Genomic DNA, 12,725 nt, shown 5'->3' with positions numbered 1-12,725 from the left:
CAAAACATACTTTTAAATTTCATTAGAAAGTAATAACTCCTAGGGGTTCTTTTTTCTCCTTGTTTTCAGGGTGCTGGTTGCACAGCCCTGGTGGTAGCTGTAGTGGCGAGAAAGCTAGAACTTACCAAAGCAGAAAAACACGTGCACAATTTCATGATGGATACTCAGCTGACTAAAAGAGTAAGTTACCACCCATGTATCTTCAAAAGAAATATTTTTTTAATGGTGGACAATATAGTTTTTGACATCTGAATTGGAAATGACATGCTTGAAAATTGAGGCATTCTTAGAAACAATTCTATTTTTTACATTTTGATAATAGGCCAGTCCTAATTTTAGGTCAGGTTAGGAAATAATTGGACAACTGTGGTATTTTCTCAAGGATAAAAATAAGCCACATAAATCTAAGTAAATAGGCTACTTAACATTTAAGTGCGGCGTATACAAAAAGCAGCCAATATTGGATTGCGTAGGAAGGAGCACACTGCCAGTATAATATAGGAGTGTTATGAGAAGGTGATTCCACAAATATTATAAGCCAGTCTAGAGACTGTGGTTGCAGAGATGAATAAAAAACAACCACTAACCTTTAGGAACCAAAGGTAGTGACAGAGACAGGCCCTGTCCATAATTTAAATGTCATCAGAGAGAATGTCAAGTGGTATAGCATCTGGGTGAGATATCGATGTCCAAAAAAAGCTGGGCCCCAGGCCCCACTCCAAGCACACCGTATGTATAAACTTATTTTATCCTCACAGCTTTATGAGGGACATGCTGTTTTTATGCCCATTTTACAAATGTGGAAACCAAGAGGTTAGCTCACTTGCTCAAAGTCATTATATCAAGGTAGAAAGCCAAGTAGGAGGAAAAAGATTTCTATTAGACTAAATTTTTAGCCTCTCTTAATGGTCACCAGAGTTTCTAAAATTCTAAGGTCAAAAATAACTAAAAATTATAACACCGTCATCTTGCGATTTAACCACTCACCAAAGTGGAATCCAATCAGGCTGTCACTGAAATAACAGAACACAATGTCATTTGGTAACTTCACCCATAAAAGAATCAATAGAAATTTCAAGTAAAGTTCTAATTTTCAGTGTTTCTACTTACTCTTGATTTTGGTTGTGTGTATAGAAGTAATCTTGTATAACTTCCTAGTAGTCATTTCAATAGAAATGAAAACATTAATTGCAATCCCCTTGCTGATGCTTTCTGAGTCTTAACTCCTAAACACTGTTGTTCTGTTCATTGGCAGTTATGTCCTTTGGAGTTCTGTACTGCCAGTTTGTGTCTGAGTCACCAGCTTTACCATATCACAACAACACTTCCCTTGTATAATCAAAATACTTTTGTCAGTAAGATTATCTGTTTGTTTTCTCAGGAATAAAGTTAATGCCCTAAAATACTAGCCCCCGCCCCCCAAAAAATACCTTAAAATACCATATAGCCCACATGTTTGCATGTAAATCTTCTCAACAGTAAAAAATTATGATTGAGCCGCAAATAAGAAAGCCAAGTTAGCATGTTTGGGCAGATACTCTCATGTTTCATAAGCAGGGTTTTTAGTTTTATCCTAAGAAGGATGTATGTAATTTCTTTAAATTTTACTTTAGATTATTGATATTCTATATCCAAATTATTGAAAAGACAAGGACTTCAGTTACAATATCTACAGTATCACCTTGCTGTATATGCCTATGATGAAGATTTTTGTGAGTCACCCATTTTCGTTCAGGAAAAGATCCAGGTTGATTTCATAGTTTAGTTACTTTAGTTCAGGGTTTTTCAACTGCAGCACTATTGATCTTTCAAACTGCATAATTCTGTTGCAGGGCTGTCCTGTGCATTGTAGCGGGGCTGTCCTGTGCATTGTAGGATGTTTAGCAGCATCTGACCTCTACCCACTAGATGCTAGAGCTCCCCCCAACTTAGAGCAACCAAAAATGTCTCCAGACATTGCCAGATATCCCCTGAATGGACAAATCTCCCAGTTGAGAACCACAGTTTTAGTTTAGTTTGTTATTCCCCAAGGGTTTTGATGTTTTAGTAGAGAAGATAAAAAACAAAACCTGTTACCACTGAGTTGATTCTAACTCATAGCGACCCCATAGGCTTTCCAAGGCTGTAATTTTTACAGAAGCAGACTGCCACAAAGACTAGACTAGGATGATTCCTCTTAACAGATTTTGACTCTAGAAAATTTATTCCAATTTTCATTGATAAATTATATTCATTTAATAAATGTGTATCTTATGCTATATGTATGTATCAGCTCTCAGCAGCTGATTTTTTGGAAGTAGATTGCCAAGGCTTTTTTCCAAGGCACTTCTGGATGGACTTGAACTGCCAACTTTTTGGTTAGCAGATGAGTGTTTAACTATTGGCACCACCCAGGGACATACGTATATATATACATACTATATATGTATGGCCATGTTAACTAAAAAAATAGTATATTTGAAAATAATATTAAGAGAGATTGTTCTGTGTAATTCTAAAAGTTTACCTGGCAATCTGCAATTCAAAAAAGGCCAGTGACTATTTGTACCCAGATTAATAATTTCAAAATGAAAGCATAATACCAATAATTTGTCACCTGGCTTAGCAAGATAGGACCAGCTATTTCATAAATTTGCAGTTTATCATACTTTTCATTCAGGTCAGAACCAAGAGGAAAACTTGGAGTTTGGCCCTCAGAATATTCTCATTTTGGAAAGAAACTTAAAAATAAGCAATTCTGAGAACGCAGACATAAATTTAAGTAACTAGATGTACCATGAAGGATAATTATACATATTAATGTCCACTGTGGGTGTTTCCAATGCTGTTAAGAATTCTCAATAAGAACATTATTATATGGTTATATAATTGTGTTTCCTGCGTGTATTTTAACAAGTGAACAGAAATTTTGGGGGACTTACTCTGTGTACCTTTTCCATGGTCCTTGGCTACACACCCCAGTGGATTAAAACAAAAAAGGGACCACTTGGCATTGCCCTGTTCCACAGGCTTAGTAGCATTGTCCATGTCCAGCTGTCACCACAGAGCATATGTGGCAAGATTTTACCTTAGTTATCAGAACTGGAGGCAAGAAATTGTCCTGGTTCTTTAGTCAGAGATTAGAAGTACTCCACTAAAAAGTCTCTGAAGGGAGAGGCAGCAGGAAGAAAAACAAAGAAATATAAGTTGAAAAAGAAGAATCAAAGTAGTTATAGAAAGAGTATAAAGAAAGAAGCCTTTTAGACAATGCCCTAGTTACCTATATCATCTACGTTTGAATAAAGCAAATTTTCAGTTAAAGGCTAGTTTTAACAGTTGTAGTGGTTTATAAAGTACTGTTATACTTAACAATATATCTTACCATACTTCCTATGGCTTCAGCAATATAACATTTCATGGCCTTTACACCATGAAAGTAGTTTTAAGGCATCTGGGTAAGTACTGCTACTTTTAATAGATTTCCTTTAGGGCCTTCATTTTCTCAAATTATTAAATTTCCTCTTTATTAATATGCCTTTTAAATTTTTTCTGCTAAAATATTTTAATTATAGTTAAGCATTCATGGGGTAGAGCAAACATTTTTATTTTCCAATGTACGTGAAAGGGGGGTCCTGTTAGCAATGAATTGTCCCTCCACTTGCCTTATTTTTTGAGGATTAAGAAATAAATTATATTTCAGAGTGATTTTGGTCTGTTAATTGGCTCTAGAATTATTGCAGGTACTAAATTTCTGAGGTATATCTGTGATTCCACCTCCTACCACCTATCACAGGATCTAGCGTGTGGTAGAGAATCGGTACATTTGTTGAATTCATAGGTGGAAATGGACTAACCCACTTAGAACCCAGGTCTCCTCTAAACCTGAACACTCTTATTATTAGGAATTATAATTATAAATTATATTTGATTGATAGATATGTATCTGTGGTTCATAATAAGGAGAAGTTTTATGATGCCAGTCATACATACGATGGTGCTCAATTTAACTACATAGGTATTTATTTAGTACCAGCTATGCCCAAAGCACTCAGCTAGAGAAACGCAAAGATTAGTGACATGACCCTTGCCCTCTAAGAGTTTGTAAAAGCCCTGGAAAGGGGACTAAGGGGGTCTTGAGAGATATATTATTAGATGATTGTATGAAGGGTTCTTAATTGAAAAAACAGAGATCTAAATGATCTAAATGATCACTGATGCATAGAACTGCTTCCCTGTTCCCATTTTTTCCTATAAGTTTGCATATCATTTTCATACACCTTCCCCATCAATTCAAACCTGTACAACACTGAGGTACTTTGGTCCTGGCCTCTGTCTGTCCCCTTTCAACTCTAAGAGGGAAGAAAAATGTCCTGTTAAAAACACATCTGAGTAATAGGCAGAGGGTGGGTTGTTTATTCTTCTGGGATGTATTTTTTGGTGGCTGCCATTTTGAAAAGTAGCACTTAAAGATGCTTTAAAATCTTTACTACTGTAGTTGAAAATCTACTAAGGAGTTAGAGGATGTTTCGAAGTAAATGCACATGTTTAAAAACAGCTACAGGAATTTCATTTTTAGATGAAGAATTCATTCAGCCTATCAGCTAAAATGAGTATTCAGTAAATACAAATCCCAAAACTTAAGGCCTCAAGGGCATCGCCTGCCCCATTGAACTCTGAAATTGAGGTTCCCTACGCCCCTCAACCAAACCTCCATCGTCCCAAAGAGAAGGGATCATTTAAAATGCATCAAGATAAGCAGTGAATCTCTTTTTTAAAAGCTTACAGACTTTAGAGGGCGGAGCCAAAACAGCAGACTAGTCAAGTGCACTAAGCCATCCTACCTGCTGCAACAAAGACCTGAAAAACCAAGTGATACAGATATCAATCCTGAAACTCTGAACCTTAAATGAAGGGTAAAATATTAGATCAGGAGTCACTGAGGAGAAGAAGAAACATAGAAAATGGGGAAGGAATAGAGATACAGAGTGGAGATTCTTGGCCAAATAGCATGACTCAGCATGACCACATTGGAATGAAACCAACAGCGCAGCATGTAGAAAGCCATCTTCACAGAATTCCCAATAGGAGATAGAGGTACAGCACGGATATACCCAGGGCTAAGTAAGACCACGTTTGCTGGCTGAAACTGAAAAAGAAGCCCAGACTCTCTCACCCTGTAACCACAGGCACATGCTCCTACAACCCCCACCCCTCTGGTGAACCGAGGCTATAACTGCCCCATCCCAGCAACCCTAACTACCAACGCCACCCTATTCCCCTCCTCCATCTAGCTCCCTCTGCCCCTTCCTTCGCCCCAACCTCCTGCCTCTCTCCTCCACCCTGCCAGCCACATCTGCAAGGAAAACTGGCCCAGACCACAGGCCTGGACCCCCCAGCCCCTTCCCACCAACTGCCATGGCCCACTACAACCCGGTTCATGCTGCAAATAACCTATCTCCACCCCTCCCCCGCCAGACCTACCCTGCACACTTGGACAAAGTGGTGAGAACTATCACGTCCACGGACGAGCAAGCAACAAAACACACCTAGCCAACCCACACAGACATAAGCAAACAAAACAAAAAAGCAGGATGAAACAAACCTACAATCATAACTAAAGAAAATAATACCTCCCAGAGAGTATGGCCCCAGACACCTTTTTACCTCAGTACTGAAGTCACTCCTGAGGTTCACCTTTCAGCCAAAGACTAGACAGGCCCATAAAACAAGACTAAATGGGCACACCAGCCCAGAGAAAAGGATGAGAAAGCAGGAGGGGACAGGAATCCTGGTAATGGGGAACATAAGGTCAAGAAGGGGAGAGTGTTGACACATTGTGGAGTTGGCAGCAATGTCACAAAGCAATGTGTATTAATTGTGTAATGAGAAAGTACTTTTCTCTGTAAACTGTCATCTAAAGCACAATAAAAAAAGAAAGAAAGAAAATACCTGAATGTCTTGAAAATAGAAGACAATATCAAAATGTTAAATAAAAAAAAACAGGACAAGATGGCTGTGGTAAGTGACCAGGATAAACTATCAGTTGACCTTCCAGCAGAAGAAAAGTCACTGGAACTACCTAATAAGGAACTCAAAAGTCTAATATTCAAGGCTGTCTAAGAAATTAGGAAAAGAGCAAGTAAAATGCAGACAAAATCAAGGAAAACACAGACAAATAGAAGACTTTAGGAAAATAAAACAAGAACAAAACATCAAGATAAACAATTAGAAATCATTCAAGAACAGCTATTAGAAATCCAAAAGATAAACAACAAAGTTTCAGAAATGGACAATGGAAATAAATAGAAGGTTTTAGGAGCAAATTTGAAACAAGGGAAGACAATAAGTGAAACTGAAGACAAATCCACAGATGCCACATTGTTTGAGGAAAAATCAGAGAAAAGAAAACCTGAGAACAATGTGGGATATAATCAAGAGCAAAAATTTGTGTGTGATCAGAGTTCCAGAACAGGAAGGTAAAATGGAAAATACAGAGAGGATCACTGAATATTTGCTGACAGAAAACTTCCCTAATATCATGAAAGATGAAAAGATGACCATCCAAGAAGCTTATCGAAACCCATATAGGATATCCCTCGAAAGAAAGTCACCAAGACATATCATAATCACGCTTGCTAAAGCCAAAGAAAGACTCCTGAGAGCAGCTTGAGAAAAACAAAAAGTCACGTACAAAGAGGAAATAATAAGACTAAGCTCTGATTTACTTGGCAGAAACCAGGCAGGCAAGAAGCCAGTGGGATGATATATATAAAACCTTGAAAGAAAAAAATTGCCAACCAAGAATAATCTGCAAAACTCTCTGTCAAATATGATGGCAAAATTAGGACACTTCCACATACACAGAAATTGAAGGAGTGTGTTAAAACCAAACCAAACTTGCAAGAATTATTAAAGGGAGTCTTTCGGTTAGAGAACCAATAACATCACACAATAACTTCAATCTAGGACACAGGTCAGTATCGGCGAAATACCAACCAACCTAGGTAATGAACTCTCAGAGATAAAACAAAACTAAAGAATTCAAAACAGGGAACTAGAGATATCAATCTGTAAATGATAACAACATCAGAACAATAAAAGGGGTAATACACAGTATAGGTATAGAACTTTCAAATGGAGAGGAAGTCAAGGCAATGTCAAGTTATAAAAGACTGGTTCAAACTTAGGAAGGGTAAATTTTAAGATAATCACAAAGAAAGTTAACAAACCTATTCATCAAACTGAAGAAGAAAAATAGTCTCAGCAAACATGAAATAAATGAAAAGAAATTCCACCAACAAAAGGAACTCAGCACAGGAGAGTAAGAGGAACAAAGAAAATGTCACTACCACAGAAAAAAAAGCACTACAAAATGATGCAATAAACTCAAATCTACTGATAATCACACTGAATGTGAATGGCTTAAATGCACCTGTAAAGAGACAGAGAGTGACAGAATGGATTAAAAAAAATAAAAATGACTCATCAATATGGTGTCTATAAGAGACACACCTTAGACACAATGACATAAATATATCAAAAATCAAAGGATGGAAAAAAAAAATATCAAACAGCAATCAAAAAAGAGTAGAAGTGGCAATACTAATCTCAGATGAAAAGGACTTTAGGGCAAAATCTACCATAAAAGACAAAGGACATTATATAATGGTTAAAGGGACAATCCACCATGACGAGATAAACATAATAGATATCTGAGCACCCAATGACAAGGCTCCAAAACACATAAACTGAAAGTACTGAAAAAAGAAATTGTTCCACAATAATAGGAGACTTCAACACAGCCCCCTTGGTAAAGGACAGAACATCTAGAAAGAAACTCAGCAAAGATACAGAAGATCAAAAGGCCACAATCAACCATCTTGACCTCATAGACATATATAGAATACTCCACTGAACAGCAGCGAAATATACATTCTTCTCCAATGCACATGAACATTCTCCAGGATAGACCACATCATAGGTCACAAAGCAACCCTCAACAAAATCCAAAACACTGAGACAATACAAAGCATTTTCTCTGATCACAATGCCATAAAAGTAGAAATTAATCACAGGAAGAGCAAGGAAAAAAAAAAAAATCAAATACGTAGAAACTGAATAACACCCTGCTTGAAAACCACTGGGTAATAGAAGAAATAAGAGATGAAATAAAAAAATTTCTAGATTTGAATGAAAATGAAAACACATCATACCAAAACCTTTGGGACCCAGCAAAGACACTGCTCAGATGTCACTTTATAGCAATAGGTGTACACATCAAAAAAGAGGAATGGGACAAAATCAAAACATAGCCCTACAATCCAAATAGAAAGAGAACACTTAAAAGAAGCCCACAGCCACTAGAAGAATGGCAATAATAACAATTAGGGCAGAAATAATGAAATAGAGAACAGTAAAACAATAGAATCAACAAAACCAAAAGTTGGTTCTTTGAAAGGATCAACAAAATCAACAAACCACTGGCCAAACTGACAAAAGAAAAACAGGAGAAGAAGCAAATAACCCAAATAAGAAATGAAGTGGGGGACATTACAACTGATCCAAATGAAATAAAAAGAATCTTAATGAGTACTGTGAAAAACTGTACTCCCACAAATTTGAAAACCTAGAGGAAATGCACAAATTTCTAGAAACACATTACCTACCTAAACTAACACAAACCGAGGTAGAAAATCTGAACAGACATAACAAGATATTGAAAAAGTAATAAACTCCCCCCACTCCCCCCCCAAAAAAAACCTGGCCTGGACAGCTTCACTGGAGAATTCTACCAAACATTCAAAGAGCTCACACTAGTACTACTCAAATTATTTCAGACCATAGAAAAGGAAGGGATACTTCCAAAGTCATTCTATGAAGCCAGCATAACCCTGATACCAAAACCAGGGAAAGATACCACACAAAAGATTTCAGACCAATATCTTTTATGAATATAGATGCAAAAATTCTTAATAAAATTGTAGCCCGTCAAATTCATCACCATGTTGAAAAAATACACCACAACCAAGTGGAATTCATACCAGGTATGCAAGAATGGTTCAACACTAGAAAATTAATCAATGTAATCGACTACATAAATAAAACAAAAGAAAAAAATCACATGATCATCTCAATCGATGCAGAAAACGCATTCAATAAGTAACACCCATTCCTGATTAAAAAAAAAAAAAACTCTTGAAAAGAGAGGAATAGAAGGGAAATTTTCCTCAACATAATAAATGGCATCTTTTTTTTTTTTTTATACAAAACCAACATCCAACATCATTCTCAATGGAGAGAGGCTGAAAACATTCTACCTGAGAATGGGAACAAGACAAGGATGCCCTTTATCACCACTTCTATTTAACATTGTGCTGAAGTCCTAGCTAGAGCAATGAGGCAAGAAAAAGAAATAAAGGGCATCTAAATTCGTAAAGAAGAAGTAAAACTATCCCTATTCATGGATGATAGGATACTATATATAGAGAACCCTAAAGACTTTACAAGAAAACTACTAGAACTAATAGAAAGATGCAGCAGAGTAGCCAAATACAGGAAAAACATACAAAAATCAGTTGGATTCCTATACGCCAATATAGAGAAGCATGGAAAGGAAATCAGGAAAGCAATACCATTTATAATAGGCTCTAATGAAATAAAATACTCGCAAATAAATCCCTAACCAAGGACATAAAAAGCCTATACAAAGAAAACTACAAAATACTACTGCAAGAAACCAAAAAGAGACCTACATAAATAGAAAAACATACCATGCTCATGGATAGGTAGACTCAACATTGTGGAAATGTCAATTCTACCCAAAGCAATCTACAAATACAATGCAATTCCCATCCAAATACCAACAGCACTCTTTAACTAGATAGAAAAACTAATCATTAACCTTACATGGAAATGGATAAATAAATAAAGCATTCTTCTTTTTTTCTTTATTGAAGTAGAACAAGGCAGGAGGCCTCACACTACCTGACCTCAGAATCTACTATACAGCTACGGTAGTCAAAACAGCCTGGTACTGGTACAATGACAGACATATTGACCAGTGGAGCAGAATCGAGAAGCCCGATGCAAATCCATCTGCCTAGGGCCACCTGATCTTTGACAAAGGCCCAAAGTCTATTAAATGGGGAAAATACAGTCTTTTTAACAAATGGTGCTGGAAAGACTGGATGTCAATCTGCAAAAAAGTGAAACAGGACCCATACCCCACACCATACACAAAAACTAATTCAAAATGAATCAAAGACCTAAATATAAAACCAAAAATTATAAAGATCATGGAAGAGAAAATAGGATCAATGCCAGGGGCCCTAATACATGGCATAAAAAAGATACAAACCATAACACAAACACCAGAAGATAAGCTGGATAACTGGAGTCTTCTAAAAGTTAAACACTTAACGCTCATCAAAAGATTTCACCAAAAGAGTAAAGAGAGAACCTACAGACTGGGAAAAAATTTGGGGCTATGACATATCCAACAAAGGTCTAATCTCTCAAATCTATAGGAAAATCTAACACCTGTACAATAAAAAGACAAATAATCCAGTTTAAAAAAATAGGCAAAGGATATGAACAGACACTTCACAGCTATGAGGAAATACTTGCTATCACTAGCCATTAGAGAAATGCACTTAAAAACTACAATGAGATACCATCTCACCCCAACATTACTGCCAAGAATCAAAAAAACAGAAAATAACAAATGTTGGAGAGGTCGTGGGGAGATTTGAACCCTTATGTGCTGCTGGTGGGAATACAAAATGATACAACCATTTTGGAAAAAGATATGACACTTCCTTAAAAAGCTAGAAATAGAAATACCATACAACCCTGCAGTCCCACTCCTAGGAATATATTCTAGAGAAATAAGAGTCATCATACAAATAGACACATGCTCATCCATGTTCATTGCAGCATTAGTCACAATAGCAAGAAGATGGAGACAACCTAAGTGCCCATCAACAGATGAATGGATAAACAAACTATGGTACATACACACAATGGAATACTATGCAATGATAAAGAACAATGATGAATCTGCGAAACATCTCACAACATGGATGAATCTGGAGGGCATTATGCTGAGTGAAATAAGTCAATCACAAAAGGGCAAATATTGTATGAGACCACAATTATAAAAACTCATGAAAAGGTTTACGCACAAAAAGAAACAATCTTTGATAGTTATGGGGGTGTGGGGAATAGAAAAACACTAGACAATAGGTAAGTGGTAACTTTGATGAAGGGTAAAGACAGTACCCAATACCGGAGAAGTCAGCACAACTTGACCAGGGCAAGGTCATGGAAGATTCATGGACACATCCAAACTCCCTGAAGGACTGAATTACTGGGCTGAGGGCTGGGGACCATGGTCTTGGGGGACATCTAGCTCAACTGGCATAACATAGTTTATAAAGAAAATATTCTACCTCCCACTTTGGTGAGTAGTGTCTGGAGTCTTAAAAGCTTGTGAGTGGCCATCTAAAATAATCCCCTGTTCCCATCCTATCAGGAGCAAAGGAGAATGAAGAAAACTATAGACACAAGGGAAAGATTAGTCCAGAGGACTAATAGACCACAACTACTATGACCTCCACCAGACTGAGCTCAGAACAGCTAGATGGTACCCAGTTATCACCACCAACTGCTCTGGCAAGGGTTACAATAGAAGATCCTGGACAGAGTGGGAGAAAAATGTAGAATAAAATTCAAATTCACACACACACACACACACACAAAAATCAGGCTTGTTAGTCTGACGAACTGGAGAAACCCTGAGGATATGGCCCCTGGATACCCTTTTAACTCAGTACTGAAGTCATTCCTGAGGCTCACCCTTCAGCCAAAAATTAGACAGAAATATAGGACCAACAATGACACATGCGAGGAACAATCATGTATATAAGACTAATGGGCACACCAGCCAAAATGCAAAGAGAGGACAGAAAAGCTGAATGAATGGAAACAGGGAACCTGCGATGCAGAAGGGGAATGTCTTGACACATAGCAGGGTTGGCAACCAATGTCACAAAACAATTAGTGTATTAACTACTCAGTGAGAAACTAATTTGCTCTGTAAATTTTCGCCTAAAGCAGAAAAAAAAGAAAAAAAACATATGGACCTTAAAAGTAATTTGGTGTTTTTTTACCTGTAGATGGTGAATCCAAACCCAAATCATTTACTATGTTCTATACTGCTTGCTACCCTCCTTGTGCCCCCATCCCATCAGTTTTTGCCCAGTTCCCAACTTCTTCACCAGCCTGGGTTCTGGGCTCCTCCTCTGTGCCTTGGGCTGGTAAAAGCAGGGAGGAACAATCCATCTAGATCCCTTACTGATGGTCAGGCATCAAAGTTTGCTCAGATAGTTGAGATCACAATTAACCAGAGGCCCTTTTCTGTCTATCAGGGAAGGGCCTATGTCAACCCCAGACAGTGCTGGCCAGTCAGTTCCCACTCCTCTCTCTTTAAAAGCAAGGCCCTCCCATTTCAGCCACTTATACTGCATCCATTCCTTGACCTTTGAATAGAACAGGAGGATCATACGGAGAAGGCTCTGACAGGTGACTCCTACAGCTGTCTGAGAAAGAGAAAGGTGTTGCCACAGGCCTGAAGAAAAAGCCAAGAACTAACTCTAACACCATGTAACTTCACTGTGTATGGTGAAATTGTTATTTATATGCACTACTGGTGCCTGGAGCTCTGGTGGTGCAGCGGTTAAGAGCTC

General features: G+C 37.6%; 1 protein-coding gene across 1 annotated transcript in view; it reads left to right on the top strand.

The window, feature by feature from the left end:
• KCNN2 (potassium calcium-activated channel subfamily N member 2) overlaps positions 1 to 12,725 on the top strand; it is a 161,249-nt gene that overhangs the window by 136,721 nt on the left and 11,803 nt on the right. The window contains exon 6 of the mRNA XM_010590597.2: positions 70 to 180. Coding sequence (XP_010588899.2) covers positions 70 to 180 — 111 coding nt within the window. The remainder of the gene's footprint in view (positions 1 to 69; positions 181 to 12,725) is intronic.

The sequence above is a fragment of the Loxodonta africana genome, chromosome 2 (assembly GCF_030014295.1).
Source record: "Loxodonta africana isolate mLoxAfr1 chromosome 2, mLoxAfr1.hap2, whole genome shotgun sequence".
NCBI classification, from domain to species: domain Eukaryota; kingdom Metazoa; phylum Chordata; class Mammalia; order Proboscidea; family Elephantidae; genus Loxodonta; species Loxodonta africana.
Note: the sequence above shows the minus strand (reverse complement) of the source record. Positions and strands in the feature narration are given on the sequence as shown.